This window comes from Camelina sativa, chromosome 16 (genome assembly GCF_030686135.1).
Source record: "Camelina sativa cultivar CO46 ecotype springtype chromosome 16, ASM3068613v1".
NCBI classification, from domain to species: domain Eukaryota; kingdom Viridiplantae; phylum Streptophyta; class Magnoliopsida; order Brassicales; family Brassicaceae; genus Camelina; species Camelina sativa.
This window is the reverse complement of record NC_141895.1, coordinates 21,461,001-21,475,986: the sequence shown is the minus strand read 5'-3', so window position 1 is coordinate 21,475,986 and position 14,986 is coordinate 21,461,001. Positions and strand designations below refer to the sequence as shown.

The following is a 14,986-nucleotide window of genomic DNA, read 5'->3' as shown; positions in this document are numbered from 1 at the left end:
CTTAGCAGTAAACAAAGCGCAACAATTGAACAACAAATATATATTACTGTATGTTTAAACAAAACATCTCCAAAATAGCCTCAAGCAGACACTGGCTACATATCGACAGCCTAACAATAATGCGACTCTTTTACATGCAGAGCACAATGATTCTTTTTACTTTCTTTACATGCTTTGGTCACCAATCTTAATTTAATTTCAAAAGCTTAATTTACAAGCAAAAACTTCAAACGCTTAACTAAATACCCTTTATCTGCTTGTCCCTACGTTAGATTACAACTCATGTTGTGAAGCAAGGGTTCCTGATGATAAATAATGTTACTCTAATCGTAGTTTTCTTGATTAGGTATTGTTACCACCAGAGTTGTTTTTGGGACCTTGAAGCTCCATCGGAGAATTGGCGATGCTGCCAACAGATCCTATTGTCTGAGAACTTAGCTGTGGGCTCGCTGGACAACCCTCGAGGTTGCTTGTGCTCATGGGATGCATCGTACCGGAGCTTATCTGTGGACTCATAGGAGTTCTTTGGTTCATTTGCTGGGGACTCATTGGAGTTCTCTGACTCATTTGCTGGGGACTGGACTGTTGTAGCTGCTGGCTAATTCCAGCTGCTGGAGAACCTACTTGGGGTGGTGATAGCACAGACTGAAGCGGGGAGGCTGTTGCCTGCTGCTGCTGCTGTCCTTGTTGAGGAAGTTCATGTTGTTGTAGCTGCTGCTGCTGCTGCTGCGGAGACTGAGCTAGCTGCTGAGGTGGCTGAGACATAGGTTGCTGTAACTGTTGCTGATGCTGCAACTGTTGTTGTTGTAGTTGCTGCTGGAGTTGCTGCTGCTGCTGTTGATTCATGTACATATTCATTCCATTCATCAGCTTCGGTGGACCCATGTTACCCATAGCAGCAGCTCGCTGCAGGTTAGCTCGGTTTAATGAATTCTGATCCAACATGGAAAGTCCAGCTGAGCTGGGGTGCATCTGCCTCGCGCCTGACACGCCACTTATCCCGGCTTGAGGAGCCCCCATTACACCTCCTCTTGTCATGTTCATCCTAATCTGTGTAAACAGAGCGTTTTGCTGTGGTGTTAATGCACCGGATCGGAGTTGCTGGCTTATAGCATTCAAATTTGATGCTGGATTCAGATTCATTGGGTTCTGGCCCATATTACCGATGCCAGGAACAGACATTGATGATGAGATTCCGGTTCCGCCAATCCCTCTTCCTGCCATATTCAGTTGGTTGCCTAAAGCTCCGAGCCCAGCAATACTGTTTCCCATGCTTCCCATACCCATACCCATACCCATGCCTACACCTGATCCTAGCCCCATCATACTCTTCTTCTGCATTGCTGCCTGTTGCTGCTGTAACATCTGCAGTTGGAGAGGCGAATACTTGTTGGCCATCTGACCACCCGGTTGCATACCAGAGCTCTGGCTCATCGAGTTGATGGCTGATAGCGGATTTGTAGGCAGTATCATGGATGGTCTCTGCATTTGTGGATGCTGTTGCTGTGTAAACATAGACTGTTGATTTCTCTGCTGCGATTGTGATGACAGTAACGCTGATTGTTGTGGGTCAAGCTGTTGTAATTGCATAGGCATGGAGACACCAGACAGCAGTCCTTGAGACATTTGCAAAGCTTGAGAATTTGGTGGAGGAAGCATCCTTGCATTTCCAAGAATATTCTGGGTTGAGTTAATAGGTGCACTTCCAGCATTCCCCTGTTTCGATGCCTCACCAGACGCTTGTCCTGCAACTGCATCTCCATACTGTTGCCCATCGTTTGCAGAGTAACCTCTTGGATAACCACCTGCAGAATTTGGTTGGCTGTTGACTGGACCAGCATCCCCATGATTTGGCTTTGCCAGAATATGTTCTTCCATCATGTATCCTTCACCGGCCATCTGCATAAACATATAAATCAATATGTAAGTAGCCATAGAACCACGAAGTTGATATAATCGACTCAGGAATCGAGAAGTACCAGTATTTTAAATTGAGCAGCGAGTAGATCGGCGATGTGCTGTGAGAAGGAGACGAATTAGCAAGTCAGCATAAATTCCAGAAATTAAGTGGTGCATAAAATAATCAATCATCCATTGTCCACCCCCTTTCCAGCGCATTGGACGAGAAGGATAAACAAGCAGAAGCAAGTAACAAGAGAGAAGTATCCATACACCAACCAACCATATTCATAATTACATAAAGCATTCACAAGAGAGACATAAACCCCTAGAACATGACCCAGCAACCAATAAACATTACTGAATGTGAAGTCAGCATTACATTGAATGTTAGTGCATGCAAGTTAAAGAGATATTACTGATCAAAATAGAATACAGGGGCGAGTACGATAATTGTCAAATTTTCTGTGAACTTACTGTATTGGGCAACGCTAAGAAATTATCTTCAGGCAAAGAAACATCACCATCATCTATGTCCCCTTGATACCATGCTACTGTCCCATCGACGGGCTTCTCTGACATAACCAATTTTGTTCGTATTTTAGGGACGTACGAAGAGACAGTGCCTGAAATGATACTAGAGTCAGAGTCAATCACATAGAGGAATACACAATCGACAGATATCTAATTAAAACAGAAAACAGACCTTGCATTACACGTTCCATCCGAGCAAAGTTCATGACTCTTTTCTTGCATGTATTCATACTCCCACCAAAAATAGATTTTGATAATGTTTTTTCCTCATCTTTGAAGTCCTCTTCATTAGACAGGTTTGATAAACAAACCGCCAGGGACTGTTTAGCATACACACGAGGTCTTCGAGAGTACTCATCCACCTTATGCTTTTTGCAGTTTAGTTGGTACCTAAACATGGAGCAAGAAACTGGATCAAACAACAGATAAAGATTATGAAATACAGCATCAAAACATGTCCATGCACCAACCAACATTATTTCTTTGCACAAATGCAATGAGATAAGAGTGGGACAATTCCAACAATGCTCTAGTGTAAAGCCAAAATCAGACTAAGGAGAAGTATCACATGTGTCAAAGTAAAAATCATTATTAAAAAAATGAATATGATGCGAAGTTAAAACAGACTACTTAAAATTCATACCTTGCAGCAACTCGTTCAATCTTTGAAAATCTATCAAGGATTGCGTGATCGCCCAAAGTTTGGGGTCCCACTGCAGGGCTCCTAGCATTAACTGGGACACTCACTGTATTGACACTAACAGGAGAACCAACAGTGCTCATAACTTGCGTCTTAGGAAGAGAATTTGTCCTCCGTTTTGCAGCCATTTGGGCTTGGTGTTGTCTTTGCTGCATAGCATCATTAGCACTAGAACCCACTGACTGAGTAGCAGGAATCGAAGTGACAGCCTTGTCCTTCTGAGCTGCTACAACTGCTCCATAGTGATTACCCATTGAACCACCAGAAAACTCACCAGACTTCGATGAAAGTGGGGACTGTGGTGGAGCACCTGCCGATAAACGAGGACTTTGAGCCGATATTCTTCTACTAAATTGTTCTTCCTTTCTTGGGTCTTTTTCAATCTGCTGGCCAGGATTAACATTCCATGATGTTTGAGGGAAATTTGATCTCATGAATGCATTATGGGGCATCCTTGACTGAATACGCGGATCCAATTCATTTGCATCACTTCCCACACCCGACATATTGTTTCTCATGCTACCATCAATTTTACCAGTCTCAAATGGCTCCTCTTTTGAAGTGAATCGCATTGCCCCCTGTTGTGAAGCTGGGAATTGACTGGGACCACCTTCCTGATTCATAACCCCTTCCATTTGCTGTGGTGAAAACCTCTGAATACCTGTATTTGGATACTGAATACTTCTGCCTAGCATATCTTGCTGATGTAGAAGCGCATTTTTCCAACTCGTATCGGTTCCATGAAGGCCATCCATGCGTTGCCCTAATTGTTGATGTGGAACCCCATCAGGACCCATGTGTGAAACCCTTGTCCGTTTATTCAAACTAGGCATAGATGACATTTGTCCTTCTTGACTTTCCCTCTTTCTATGAAAAGATGGATTGGGGTTCATACTATCAGAGCCATAAGACATCATCGCATCCAGTCCTCCAGGTGATACTCCAGAGACACTGACAGAATTTGATCCTTGATCCTGCATGTTTCTTATATTTCCAGTTCCCAGGTACCTTTGTTGCTGAGGTGGTATCAAGGCCATAGAGGAATTTGGCGCATCTTGCAAGGTCTGAGTTCTTAAACCCGCCAGCATATTGGTAGCAGGATTTTGAATAGCCTGATTGTTATGGGGTTGCTGCATTATCAACTGCCCCGGCATACATCCTCGCTCTGAACTTTCAGGAAGCCGATCAATGCAAACCTTTTTGCCATGAATCTTGTTTTGAGACATGACTGTGACTTCTGTCATTTGCCTTAATCTCTTTTTCCGCAAAGTAGAAAGAGACAAATCGAGCTACGGGGTACAAAAAAAACTTTTAGACATTATACAAGCAACTGATAAGAGAAACACGAGAAGTTGTTTTAATGGATATTACCTTAGCAGAGACAGTGTTCTTACTCAGCCTATCAAGTCTGGGTACAGGTTCCAGACAGAGTTCAGGTTGTAGGGCTTTTAATATCCTGGACTCCACTTCCTGTAGTTGATGTAAGGATCAGTACAGAAGATAATGGTTTCAGTGTTATGTCGTATAATCCAAGAGGTACCGTGATTACCATGAGATCACCATATGTCCATGAGTTGTCTATTGATGGAATATCTTTGACCACATTCTCAAGTGACATCGTAAGGCGCAATTTATTCACCACAGGAGAGACTTGATCTGACGGATGCTTCCGATAGTCATGCACCTACATAGTACATATGTACCAAAAGTGAAAAGAAAACATGATGTAAGATGATACTTGAGCAGTCACTTAGAGGAATGATAAAAACTAGGCTGTTTTAAGTTTACTTCTGGTTCCAATTACACCAATGAGTTTCAGAAATAATTAAAAACACCTATAAATGAGTTCGGTAGTTGAACTCCCGTGCAATTATTACATGATTAGTGTAGAAATTTTGTTCAAGTAAAGTTATAGAGATTGCTTGAATATTTGAATAAGTTTGAACTGTTTTCAAAAACTTATGGAAGACAATACAGTAACAAGAATTATGGTAATAACAACTACTTCTCGAGGCTTAGGAATTTTTGTCCTAGCTTTTTTTACTAGATGGCAGGTCAAGGAAGGCTTAATCCAAATAAATTATTGCAGATAACTAACCTCACAGATAACCACCCCGTCCACAAATTTGCAAGGTATATCTTCCAAAATGTCCCTAGGAAGTCTGCCTGCCTCAATTGCCTATAACGTATCCGGAACAATAAAATACATTTTCAGTGGAATGATACCTCAAAAATGAATTAACGAAATTCGAACAAGTAGGAATAAGTGGGGTTGAACAAGTGAAAGAAACAAACATCATCTTTACATCTACTCAATCTAAGTACTGTAAATTCATTCACCAAAACTTTGATTACATGTTCGAATCTCGTATAAAATAACAGAGTTCTTATAAGTTATTTTCCGTGTAATGCGAAATATTTACCGAAAGTAGACTCTCTGCTGCCCTATCATACGGTTGTAAGACCTTTGGAACATCTCGAAAGGGTGTCTGTTGCACAGCCTGGCTCTTCAAAAATTAATTAACTGTTAGATGTGTAAGGTTTAAAATCAGATACAAGAAACTACAAAATAATTCTCAGTACATGAAGTTCTACTAGATACCTCAGAAGGTTTCCCTACAGAGTACCCATTTGGATAGAGGCTCAATGTGAAGGAAACTTCATGCTCTGCGGAGAAAGCAAATGCAATCAATATAACATAGCTCGAACTTGGCCAAAAAAAACATGAGGCGTCGAATTTGTTGAGATGCAAACCTGGAGATATATCAGGCAAAGATGACTTCGAAAACACATCACCAGCATTGCTATCATCAATGGCCTGAATCAAACACAATAAATTTGATAATCTATACATAATTTTCCAAAATAAGTGACCTTTTTAAATTAAATGAAATCAACTTATTCCTCGATTCATCATTCACAATGATATCTAAGAACATAATTTCAACTTCCCAAACTAGAATTGTAATTATTCAGTGCTAAAAATTTAGTAAAATTACCTTTGTTTTCGCAGATAGAACGATTGCTTTCGGATTCAGCTCTTGTGGAGAATCAGGAGTAGCCGATTCAGTAGAAATCTTAGGCCGGAACTTTCTACCAACCTTGGATATCTTAAACGAGACACCCATGCCGAACTCTCTCCAGAGATCAAGCTCAACCCAGTCTGGGGTACTACTACAATACAACAGCCAAAAAGAATGATACCAAAATGAGCGGAGACTATAAAATTGAAGATAATCTAATCACATAAAGTAAGAAATTGAAACCTTATGAGCTCGTTCCAGAGAAGATCATCCAAACAAGATCTCCAATTGCGTTTGAAACGGAGAACAAGCAATGGTAAGGTATCTCTAAAGATCGAGCAACGGAGAATTCACAAACACAGGTGGAGAATGTTTTTTTTTTTTGAAGGAGATGAGATCGAAGAGAGATGATGATATGCTTTTAGGGTTCCTTCGTTCTTCCTAACCCAAAGTTAGCAAGAAAAATAGAAATTATCATTTTGCTGGCGAGTTTGTGATGTTGTGTGGTACACTTAGATTTCGGTTTAATACAAACCGGACATTTAAACCGTTGGTTGAGTTCGATTTAATTTTAACCAGCCTTGTGAGGGTAAAATCGACTTTGTACGTAATTAGGGTTTTGCGAATACCCTCACCATTATAAGCGCTACCAGTTTCGACGCCTCTCTCCCTTTTGTGAGTGATTTACAAAGCTGAAGCTTATCTGCGGCGATTTAAGGTCCCGGAGAAGAAGAAGAGAGAGAGAGATCAGAAAATGGCGACTAATGGATCTGCTAGCTCAGCACAGCTCTCCCAGAGGGAAGCTGACATCAGGATGATGTGTGCCGCTGAGGTTCATCTCGGTACCAAGAATTGCAATTACCAGATGGAGCGTTACGTCTTCAAGAGACGCAACGACGGTATATTCTCTTATATCATTCTCTTGTATTTTTTGCAAATCTGTGTTATGTAGATGATCTGAGTGTTGAGATTTCTCTGTAGGGTTCATTTGTATGTTTTATGTCTCTTTTGATGTTGTGTTCTCGCTTTGCTTATGTTCTTCCTTGGTTTTGGATTTATTGGTCGTTCTAGATTTTTTCACTGTTTTATGTCCGAAATAGAGATTAACACGACGGATCTAAACGGTGGCTCACTTGAAATGCTCAAACCTTGAGACTAGCTAGTGATGTTCATCACTGGCTCTTCTCTGCATTGTATAAGTAACATACAAAAGTCGTGTTGTTGTGTTTTCTCTGGTGTTTACAGAAGTGATTTTTTAGTGTTTCATGAAGAAATGATCGAATGGTTCTGGTTTCATTTGGTTTATTTTGAAATTTTTGTTTGTGGATGGGAATTTTAACCTAATCAAAGCTGTTTTGGGGTTTGAACGGTTTGACTGGTGTTAGAGATTGTTTGGTTGCTAGTTTCTGCTCCTTTTTTTAGATCTGCACTGCGAAATGATATATAATGGAACTTAGTTGTTTTTGATTTTCGTCTTTTTCAGGTATTTACATCTTCAACCTTGGCAAAACATGGGATAAGCTCATGATGGCTGCTCGTGTTATTGTTGCCATTGAAAACCCACAGGACATTATTGTTCAGTCTGCTAGGCCCTATGGTCAGAGAGCTGTCCTGAAGTTTGCTCAGTACACTGGAGCCAATGCCATTGCTGGAAGGCACACTCCTGGTACCTTCACCAATCAGATGCAAACTTCCTTCAGTGAACCCAGGCTCTTGATTCTTACTGACCCAAGAACTGACCACCAGGTAAACTCTTCTTTACTAATGAGTCTTTTTCCTAATAACAAGTGATGTTTTATGTATTGATCTTGATCCATTTCTTGTGTTGCAGCCAATCAAGGAAGGTGCTTTGGGAAACATTCCCATCATTGCTTTCTGTGACACAGACTCTCCAATGAGATTTGTTGACATTGGTATCCCTGCCAACAACAAGGGAAAGCACAGCATTGGGTGTCTTTTCTGGCTTCTTGCTCGCATGGTCCTTCAGATGCGTGGAACCATTCAACGTGGGCAGAAGTGGGATGTCATGGTAAGAGGAGGAATATTATCATTTTTGGATCTTTGTGTTCTGACAAAGTCGAAAACAGTTCATTTAAACTTTGCATGTTTGTCGACCAACTGCTTCATATGTTGTGTTATTGTACAGGTTGACCTGTTCTTTTACAGGGAATCTGAGGAGACCAAGCCAGAGGATGAAGATGAAGCTGCCCCTCCCACCGACTTTGGACTTCCTCCTCCTGATTACGGAATGGCTGGTGGAGACCAATGGACCACTGCTCAGATCCCTGATGGTGCATGGCCAGGAGAAGCTCAGGCTCCTATCGCTGCCGCACCTGCTGCTGCTTCTTGGAGTGATTCTGCTGGTGAGTTTTTGATAGATATAACAAGCAACCCTATTCTTGATCTCATATCAAGCAATCTTGATTTTTAATGCTTTCTTATTGGGTTTTATTTTTGCTGTTCCAGTTGCTCCAGCAGCAGAAGGTGGATGGGATGCTGCCGCGCCACCCACAGGTGCTCCAGCTACAAATTGGGACTAAAGTGGATAGCCTTTTACTCGATGGTTAAGGGTTATAGACATGCTTTTTTGTACTGTTGGGATTGAAAAGTTATCGAACCGTAACTGTTTTTCTTCTCACTTGTTTCCCTTAAGACAATTAGATTATTTTGTTTTGCACTTTTTTTTTTTGTTTTGAATCAAAAAAATTTCTACTATATTATCCTTTGAGGCTTGTCACAAATATGAATTGATATTGTGGTTCTTCACAACAATTATTTCTACGTCTTGATTATAAAACTGAAACTCAGTAATTGCAAGACAGAATTAAAAATGACAAAAATAGTACGATTCAAAGTGGCTTTTTATTTATTTGATATATTGACAAGAGGAAAGAAAGATAATTCAATCTTCCTTGGCAAGTGTGCTACACGCATACAAAACAAGAACTCATGTCTTTTGTTCAAGGGACGTTCAGGACCAAAGATTAATGTTATTGTCTCCATCAAAGAGACTACTCAGAGATGTTAAGGAATCACAAGTTCCCTCCATAAACGGAATCTGCGAGAAACACTCGGTCTGGTTCTCGAAAGCTAGAAGCTCTTCCGAAAGCAGAACAGCATTAACGTTGCCTTCTTTTTCACCATCATTTAGTTCCTGTTTTTTCTTCGCATCCCCCATGATGACATCTTGGAGCCATTGTGTATCGATCAGAAGTGTGTCCGCATTATTCTCATCCCACAAGAAATCTGTATGGCTACTACTAGGCACTGAGCTAGCCATCGCCAATCCAAGATCAGCCTCATGCTTCTTCTTCTCTTGTATCAGTTGCACAGTCTTAGCCTCCGCTTTGCGTCTTTTAGAAGGTTCGTTTGGGAAATTGAGCTTAGCTTTGGCTCCTCGGATTCTCTTAGCTTCAAGATCATAAGCTCGAGCAGCGTCTTCAGCTGTATTGAAAGTACCGAGCCAAACTCGAACTCCTTTGATCGGATCACGAATCTCAGCTGCCCATCTCCCCCAAGGTCTTCTCCTGGTTCCTCTGTACCGACTGCTCTGTAACGCTGAGCCTATCCATAAATAAAAAAAAGTTCAAACAACTACCAAGTTATGAACAAAACAAAACCACAGGAAAAAAAAAGAATCATAACTCACCTGATGATGCACGTTTACGAGTTGAAGAGAAGTCCGACTCAATTTCTTCAAAATCTCCCTTGAAATCGTTGATTGAGCAATCAAAGACAGCCTTACTTGTCCAAGAAGACTTCTTCCCTCTCCCAATCTTCTCTTGATCGGACTCCGACGGCGTTATGTAATCGGAAATTACAGCTCCTCCACACATTTTTGAAAAGTTTTGGGGTTAAAAGTAAGATTTGTTGCTTTGTGTGTTTCTCATTGTTGCTTTGTATCGTAGCAGCACACTCTTATATGCCAAAAAAAAAAAAAGACTACGCGTGATGACAGTTGGGACAAGTGGGATATTAGTTAATTTTAATTTTACCGTTTTTTTTGCCTTTTGCTCTTCAAGCATAGCTTAATTTTATTATTACGCCGTTCTGCACTTGGCTGAGTTGATGAATAATAACTCGATATTATTAAAATTTAATACTATTCGATCTTATCTTCTTTTTTGCCTTGGGTGTAAATCTAATCTTATCTTCTAGTCAGATCTTTTACATTAATGATTCGTATATTTGAGCTTCTTTTTTTCGTCACTGTATATTTGAGTTTTAATGATGGTGATTTTTTTTCTTCTTAAATCTAATTTAATGCTTAATGCGCCCTACCTAGTTTTATGGCCAATCGCATAATATCATAGATTTTCAATCTTACCGATAATTTTAATTATAAAGGTGAATAAAGGATTAATTTGAAGATTTAAGTAAATTACTATTATTTTTTTCTTTTAACCCACCATTTTTGAAATATATTTTCCTTCTTACATTCGAATTGTAATGATTCAAAACTTTCCAAAATTTTGGGAAAAAAAAAACCCACAGTCCCTTCTTTACATCATGTCATAAATTTAAGACATCGATAATCACATTCATTTATTTTGTTTAGTTCATTTGAATTCCATATTTATATGTTTTGTTTTTCAAAAAACAGAGACCGTATATATATATATATATATATATATAGTAGTCATTTACCAAATGGTCTAGTAACTTGTAACAGTTTCATATTGAAGAACAAGTCTTTGGGATGTTTGCTTTATTTATCGACATATGGGTTAACCCCAATGTGTTTTAGGGGTTATTATTATTGCGTGATTAGGTAAGAAACTTTAAGGAATAACCTTAATGAACACAATATTTATGTACAGCTAGCTGTTGACAACAATTTGATATATACATTTTTTTAAAAAGTTAATTAATTATAATAATTGTTAATCCAAGTTGTGTTAACCTATCAATAGGGGTACGGCTTTCAATTTTTAAACCATAAGTAGTCTCTAATACTGACTAACTATCCCATGGTTTTCTCCACTACGCATTTTTTTTAATCTAAATTAATCTATCGACCAAACTTTGAATCTTTGTCAAGAGGCTAATCCGCTATGGTTCGTTGAGTGGCATATTAAATGGAAAAATAAAATGATTTAAGTTAAATTAAATATTCACAATGGCAACGTACGACCCACGAAAATGGGATTTTCTACGTTTCATTTCATATAGCCAATGTTTTCTTTGACAATCGATATGCATATATTTAATTTGACCAATATATATTTTTTTTTGGTATGAATTTGACCAATATATATTAGCATATCATAATTATTTTGTTAATTAACAAAAAGGGTAAAATAGAAAGGAGCAAGTATATCTCGTAAATTTGGGAAATAATATCACGAAACTTAGGTTAAAAAAAGATAATGTTAATTTTAATGGAATCATTCCAAAAATATATAAAGTTAACTTATTGAGGCGCATTTAATACCACAATATAATTAGCATATATTATGATTACACAAAAATTCCATATTTGATCGAAAACTATGTATATAAATATAAATCCGAATATTTCTCTCAAAGAAAGCTTTGTCATCTCATAATCATCATCTTTCATTCTTGTCTCCAATATGGTGGATGTTGGAGAAGCTTCAACTATCACTTGCTTACCGCCCGCGAAACAAAAGCCCCTTCGAAACCCTAACTTGCTTGCCAACCAAAAAAAAGAGACTACACCAAAAAAGCCTCGAACCACCAAAGGTCGACAAAAGATAGAGATCAAGGAGATCGAAGTTGAGAACCGAAGGCAAGTGACGTTTTCGAAACGCAGATCCGGTCTTTTCAAAAAAGCCGCCGAGTTAAGCGTTCTCTGCGGCGCACAGATTGGTATCATAACGTTTTCACGCTGCGATAGGATCTACTCGTTTGGTAACGTGGACACACTCGTCGATAAATACATTCGCAAGACTCCGGTGATGCTGAGGACGAACCCCGGATGTGACGTGGCAGCAGGAGATGAGAATCACGACGGTTTGATGTGGTGGGAGAGAGCGGTGGAGAGTGTAGCGGAGGAGGATATGGAAGAGTACAAGATGGCGTTGAGTCTGTTAAGGGAGAATCTACTGACGAGGATCTCCCAGATGGGTAATGATCGGACGGTTGAGAATCTTCCGGCGTTTCCAAATGAGATGGCAATGGCTGACTGGAAACTGTCTAATGAAAGCCTGATGGCTAGGAACGATCGAAGTTATCTAGGTAACGATGCTGGTTTGGATCTTGCGGTTCCATTTATGTCTCCAAAACCTAGACAGTGAAGTGTTTTCTTTAATTTATTACTATTACACTTTGGTTTTATTACATATAGATATAGGTCGATTCTGAATTATATGAATTCGTTTATCTAAATTAACTAATGCTTTCAAGTTTTAGATTGAAAAAAAAAAGTATTGTATACGGACATTGAATCCTTATATTTCTTATATATATGGAGTCAATTTATTAATAGTTATGATATTGTCAATTTCTTTGTCTTATTTAGTTTTTTTTTTTTAATTATTTATTTTTCAAAAAGGAATTGTAATATTCTCTCCAACCATTGCCTTGAATTGAGATTAGATTCTCTGATTGACCTGTCGATGGCTGAAACTTTTAACAATTCGGGCTTGAGGGTTGGAAAGTGACCATGGTGATGTTGTAAATGTGCTTATTAGAACTGAACAAATTCCACATACTGACAAGTCGTAATCAATAATCGGAACAGGAAGACTAAGGATTAGTTTTCTACATGTTTTATAGTCTAAGGTAGGAAAATGTAAGTAGTACTTCCATGTTTGAAGTTATCGTTGTCCATCCAGGATAGGTAACTGGTTACGGGGTAACGTGGCCAACTAGCTGGTTAGATGACATCTACAATGAGACAAGTACATTTATGTCGATAACGCGGATGAATCGAATCGATCAGAAAACTGATTCAACAACCGAAACAAGTTTTTTACGGATCAGAAACACGAATTTGAAGATCTTTAAAGGATCAAAACTGAAATTTTCCACTTTCTCACAAACAAACTTAATAAAGAGTTAATTATTAATTAGGAGTTGAAATTAGAGATAGAGTTGAATAAGCTCATCGCTAACTACAGAGGGAGAGAGAACACCAAGGTCCGTGAATAGGAGTGTTAGGTACTGAGGGGGAGTATAGTCTCGAGCCGACCTCTCTACTTCCACCTTTGTTGGAATCTTTAAGCCAAACTCAATTGGTCTCAGCGCTGGTGCCATGTCCTTTTGGTCTAATGGGTAAAGCCTAGCAAACTGCAAATACACAACTTTGTATCATTAACCACTCTTTCTCTCTGTCTCTTGGATCTTATAAAACCGTTTCAATTACCTTATAACTCTCGGCAGCGACATAGACAGGTTTGTTCATACTGTGAGCCACAAGTGCGATTTGGTATGTTCCCATCATGTTAATAATACCACCGCTTTCTACAACTCCATCCGCCCCGACAAACACCATGTCTACTTCATCCATGCTATACGCTACAGCTGAATCAAGCAGTAGCTTCACTGGGATATCCAGCTTCGATAGCTCACTCGATAACAAAACTCCTGTTCCATCCGGCCTTCCCTCTGTCAATTTATTAATTAAAAAGGTTCAGAGAGAGGCTACTAAATACTACTAAGTCAAGATTATGTAGATCACAAGAAACAAAAGGTCTCATTAAGCGGATACAACTCAAGACCCAATATCGAAGCTTTATTGTTAAAATGAAAAAGGGTGTTTTGGAAAAGAGAACGAACCTGTGCAGAGAACACGAAAGAGCTTGTTGTTTTGAGCAGCAGTCTTAAGTATTTCCAGAACAACTCTAGAGAGTCCATGAACCAAAATGGTACAACCATCAAATATAAAATCTTGACTAAGCATTGCGATAATCCTACGAGCCTGCACAATGCAGTTGGAATCCTCTTTATGAATCCCTCTTCTATCACAAATGTCTTTTGATCTATCTACTCCATTACTATAGATAAAGGAAGTACCTTGCAAGATATTTCCCCAAATTTCTCAGCACGTTCAAGAAGACGAGACTTAGCTGAATTGAAATCTTCGTATTCTAAAGCAGACGTTCTCGTAACGTATCTGATGAACAAATCGCATCCAGCAGTCAAAGAGATTGACGTTTTGTCCCATGACTGCCAAAAAAATTGAAACATTTCTCAATCAAGAACCACTAATCAAGAATCAAGAATCGGTAATCAAGAATCACTAATCAATAATCAAGAATCAAGAATCAAGAATGAAATCGCGATTTTTTCACCTTGAGAGTATCAGAGGCCTTTTTGAGCTCAATCTCAAGCTCCATCATAGTAGTAGCTTCGCTGGCACGAATAACCGCAGCAAGAGCTCTAATAGCCGCGACGGCTTCAGCCAGATCCGGCTGCTTTCTCCAGCTATTGAACTCTTCGATTACATTAAACGACTTCTCGTTCCCGAGCTCATTGAGGGATGAGACAGGATGCTCATCGCCAGAGACGACGCCGCCCACGGCCGCTTGAGCTTGGGATAGCCATTCGCTTGTAATGACACCGTGATGCGCCGCGCGGGTTTGGTAATAAGCGGAGATGGAATCAGGGTTTTGAATGGGGGTTCGTGTTGTATCGGCGGCCATGGGAGGTGAACTCGAGGTTCGATCGAGGATAAACGACGGTGATCTTCGCCACATTGATTCCGAAAAATGAGAAAATGAGAAAATGAAAAAAAAAATAAAAAAATTGAAAATAATATTCAGTTCTTAGGTCAGGTAGCCTTATTGTGAATACAAGGCCCATTAATAAGCCCACTTCTTATTGTTTGTTAAATTATTGTTAACAAATGATTAAAAAAATCAAT

General features: G+C 39.3%; 5 protein-coding genes across 10 annotated transcripts; 2 read left to right on the top strand and 3 right to left on the bottom strand.

Moving 5' to 3' along the window:
- Positions 1–25: 25 nt before the first annotated feature.
- LOC104751088 (protein PHYTOCHROME-DEPENDENT LATE-FLOWERING) lies at positions 26–6,654 on the bottom strand. 5 transcript variants are annotated; one of them, XM_087490106.1, is made up of 13 exons: positions 6,400–6,654; positions 6,133–6,307; positions 5,888–5,951; positions 5,736–5,800; positions 5,557–5,640; positions 5,232–5,312; positions 4,683–4,817; positions 4,505–4,603; positions 3,077–4,422; positions 2,606–2,823; positions 2,377–2,525; positions 1,980–2,018; positions 26–1,899 (listed from the first exon to the last, which is right to left on the bottom strand). In XM_087490106.1, the coding sequence occupies exons 2-13, from the start codon at positions 6,259–6,261 to the stop codon at positions 343–345; spliced, it is 3,966 nt and encodes a 1,321-aa protein (XP_087346232.1). In that variant the 5' UTR covers positions 6,262–6,307; positions 6,400–6,654; the 3' UTR covers positions 26–342. The 5 variants fall into 5 exon arrangements, with proteins under 5 accessions (XP_087346232.1, XP_087346231.1, XP_087346235.1 ...); XM_087490105.1 differs by having other exon boundaries at positions 6,133–6,304; XM_087490109.1 differs by having other exon boundaries at positions 5,557–5,634; positions 6,400–6,643.
- On the top strand, positions 6,426–8,871 carry LOC104712839 (small ribosomal subunit protein uS2z). The gene is made up of 5 exons (XM_010429816.3): positions 6,426–7,055; positions 7,640–7,902; positions 7,988–8,185; positions 8,303–8,519; positions 8,623–8,871. The coding sequence occupies exons 1-5, from the start codon at positions 6,911–6,913 to the stop codon at positions 8,694–8,696; spliced, it is 897 nt and encodes a 298-aa protein (XP_010428118.3). The 5' UTR covers positions 6,426–6,910; the 3' UTR covers positions 8,697–8,871.
- A 128-nt stretch (positions 8,872–8,999) lies between these two features.
- Positions 9,000–10,276, bottom strand: LOC104712841 (ethylene-responsive transcription factor ERF073-like). Of its 2 annotated transcripts, none has more exons than XM_087490112.1 (2): positions 9,802–10,276; positions 9,000–9,692 (listed from the first exon to the last, which is right to left on the bottom strand). In XM_087490112.1, the coding sequence occupies exons 1-2, from the start codon at positions 9,990–9,992 to the stop codon at positions 9,128–9,130; spliced, it is 756 nt and encodes a 251-aa protein (XP_087346238.1). In that variant the 5' UTR covers positions 9,993–10,276; the 3' UTR covers positions 9,000–9,127. The 2 variants fall into 2 exon arrangements, with proteins under 2 accessions (XP_087346238.1, XP_087346237.1); XM_087490111.1 differs by having other exon boundaries at positions 9,000–9,720; positions 9,806–10,121.
- Positions 10,277–11,687: 1,411 nt separating this feature from the next.
- On the top strand, positions 11,688–12,622 carry LOC104751084 (agamous-like MADS-box protein AGL61). Its single transcript, XM_010472960.2, has one exon. The coding sequence runs from the start codon at positions 11,733–11,735 to the stop codon at positions 12,414–12,416; it is 684 nt and encodes a 227-aa protein (XP_010471262.1). The 5' UTR covers positions 11,688–11,732; the 3' UTR covers positions 12,417–12,622.
- Positions 12,623–12,969: 347 nt separating this feature from the next.
- Positions 12,970–14,899, bottom strand: LOC104751083 (uncharacterized). Its single transcript, XM_010472959.3, has 5 exons — positions 14,415–14,899; positions 14,137–14,289; positions 13,900–14,041; positions 13,487–13,728; positions 12,970–13,410 (listed from the first exon to the last, which is right to left on the bottom strand). The coding sequence occupies exons 1-5, from the start codon at positions 14,817–14,819 to the stop codon at positions 13,204–13,206; spliced, it is 1,149 nt and encodes a 382-aa protein (XP_010471261.1). The 5' UTR covers positions 14,820–14,899; the 3' UTR covers positions 12,970–13,203.
- Between the last annotated feature and the right edge of the window lie 87 nt (positions 14,900–14,986).

Coding starts and splice junctions, on each gene's coding strand:
- LOC104712841 (XM_087490111.1), bottom strand. CDS start 9,992: ATGTGTGGAGGAGCTGTAATTTCCGATTACATAACGCCGTCGGAGTCC. Junction 9,721..9,805: donor TCGTAAACGTGCATCATCAG/GTGAGTTATGAT, acceptor ATTTATGGATAG/GCTCAGCGTTACAGAGCAGT.
- LOC104712839 (XM_010429816.3), top strand. CDS start 6,911: ATGGCGACTAATGGATCTGCTAGCTCAGCACAGCTCTCCCAGAGGGAA. Junction 7,903..7,987: donor ACCCAAGAACTGACCACCAG/GTAAACTCTTCT, acceptor CTTGTGTTGCAG/CCAATCAAGGAAGGTGCTTT. Junction 8,186..8,302: donor GGCAGAAGTGGGATGTCATG/GTAAGAGGAGGA, acceptor GTTATTGTACAG/GTTGACCTGTTCTTTTACAG.
- LOC104751083 (XM_010472959.3), bottom strand. CDS start 14,819: ATGTGGCGAAGATCACCGTCGTTTATCCTCGATCGAACCTCGAGTTCA. Junction 14,290..14,414: donor AGGCCTCTGATACTCTCAAG/GTGAAAAAATCG, acceptor TTTTTTTGGCAG/TCATGGGACAAAACGTCAAT. Junction 14,042..14,136: donor TTGGGGAAATATCTTGCAAG/GTACTTCCTTTA, acceptor TGCATTGTGCAG/GCTCGTAGGATTATCGCAAT.
- LOC104751088 (XM_087490106.1), bottom strand. CDS start 6,261: ATGGGTGTCTCGTTTAAGATATCCAAGGTTGGTAGAAAGTTCCGGCCT. Junction 5,641..5,735: donor CTGTAGGGAAACCTTCTGAG/GTATCTAGTAGA, acceptor TAATTTTTGAAG/AGCCAGGCTGTGCAACAGAC. Junction 2,526..2,605: donor GATGGAACGTGTAATGCAAG/GTCTGTTTTCTG, acceptor GTATCATTTCAG/GCACTGTCTCTTCGTACGTC.
- LOC104751084 (XM_010472960.2), top strand. CDS start 11,733: ATGGTGGATGTTGGAGAAGCTTCAACTATCACTTGCTTACCGCCCGCG.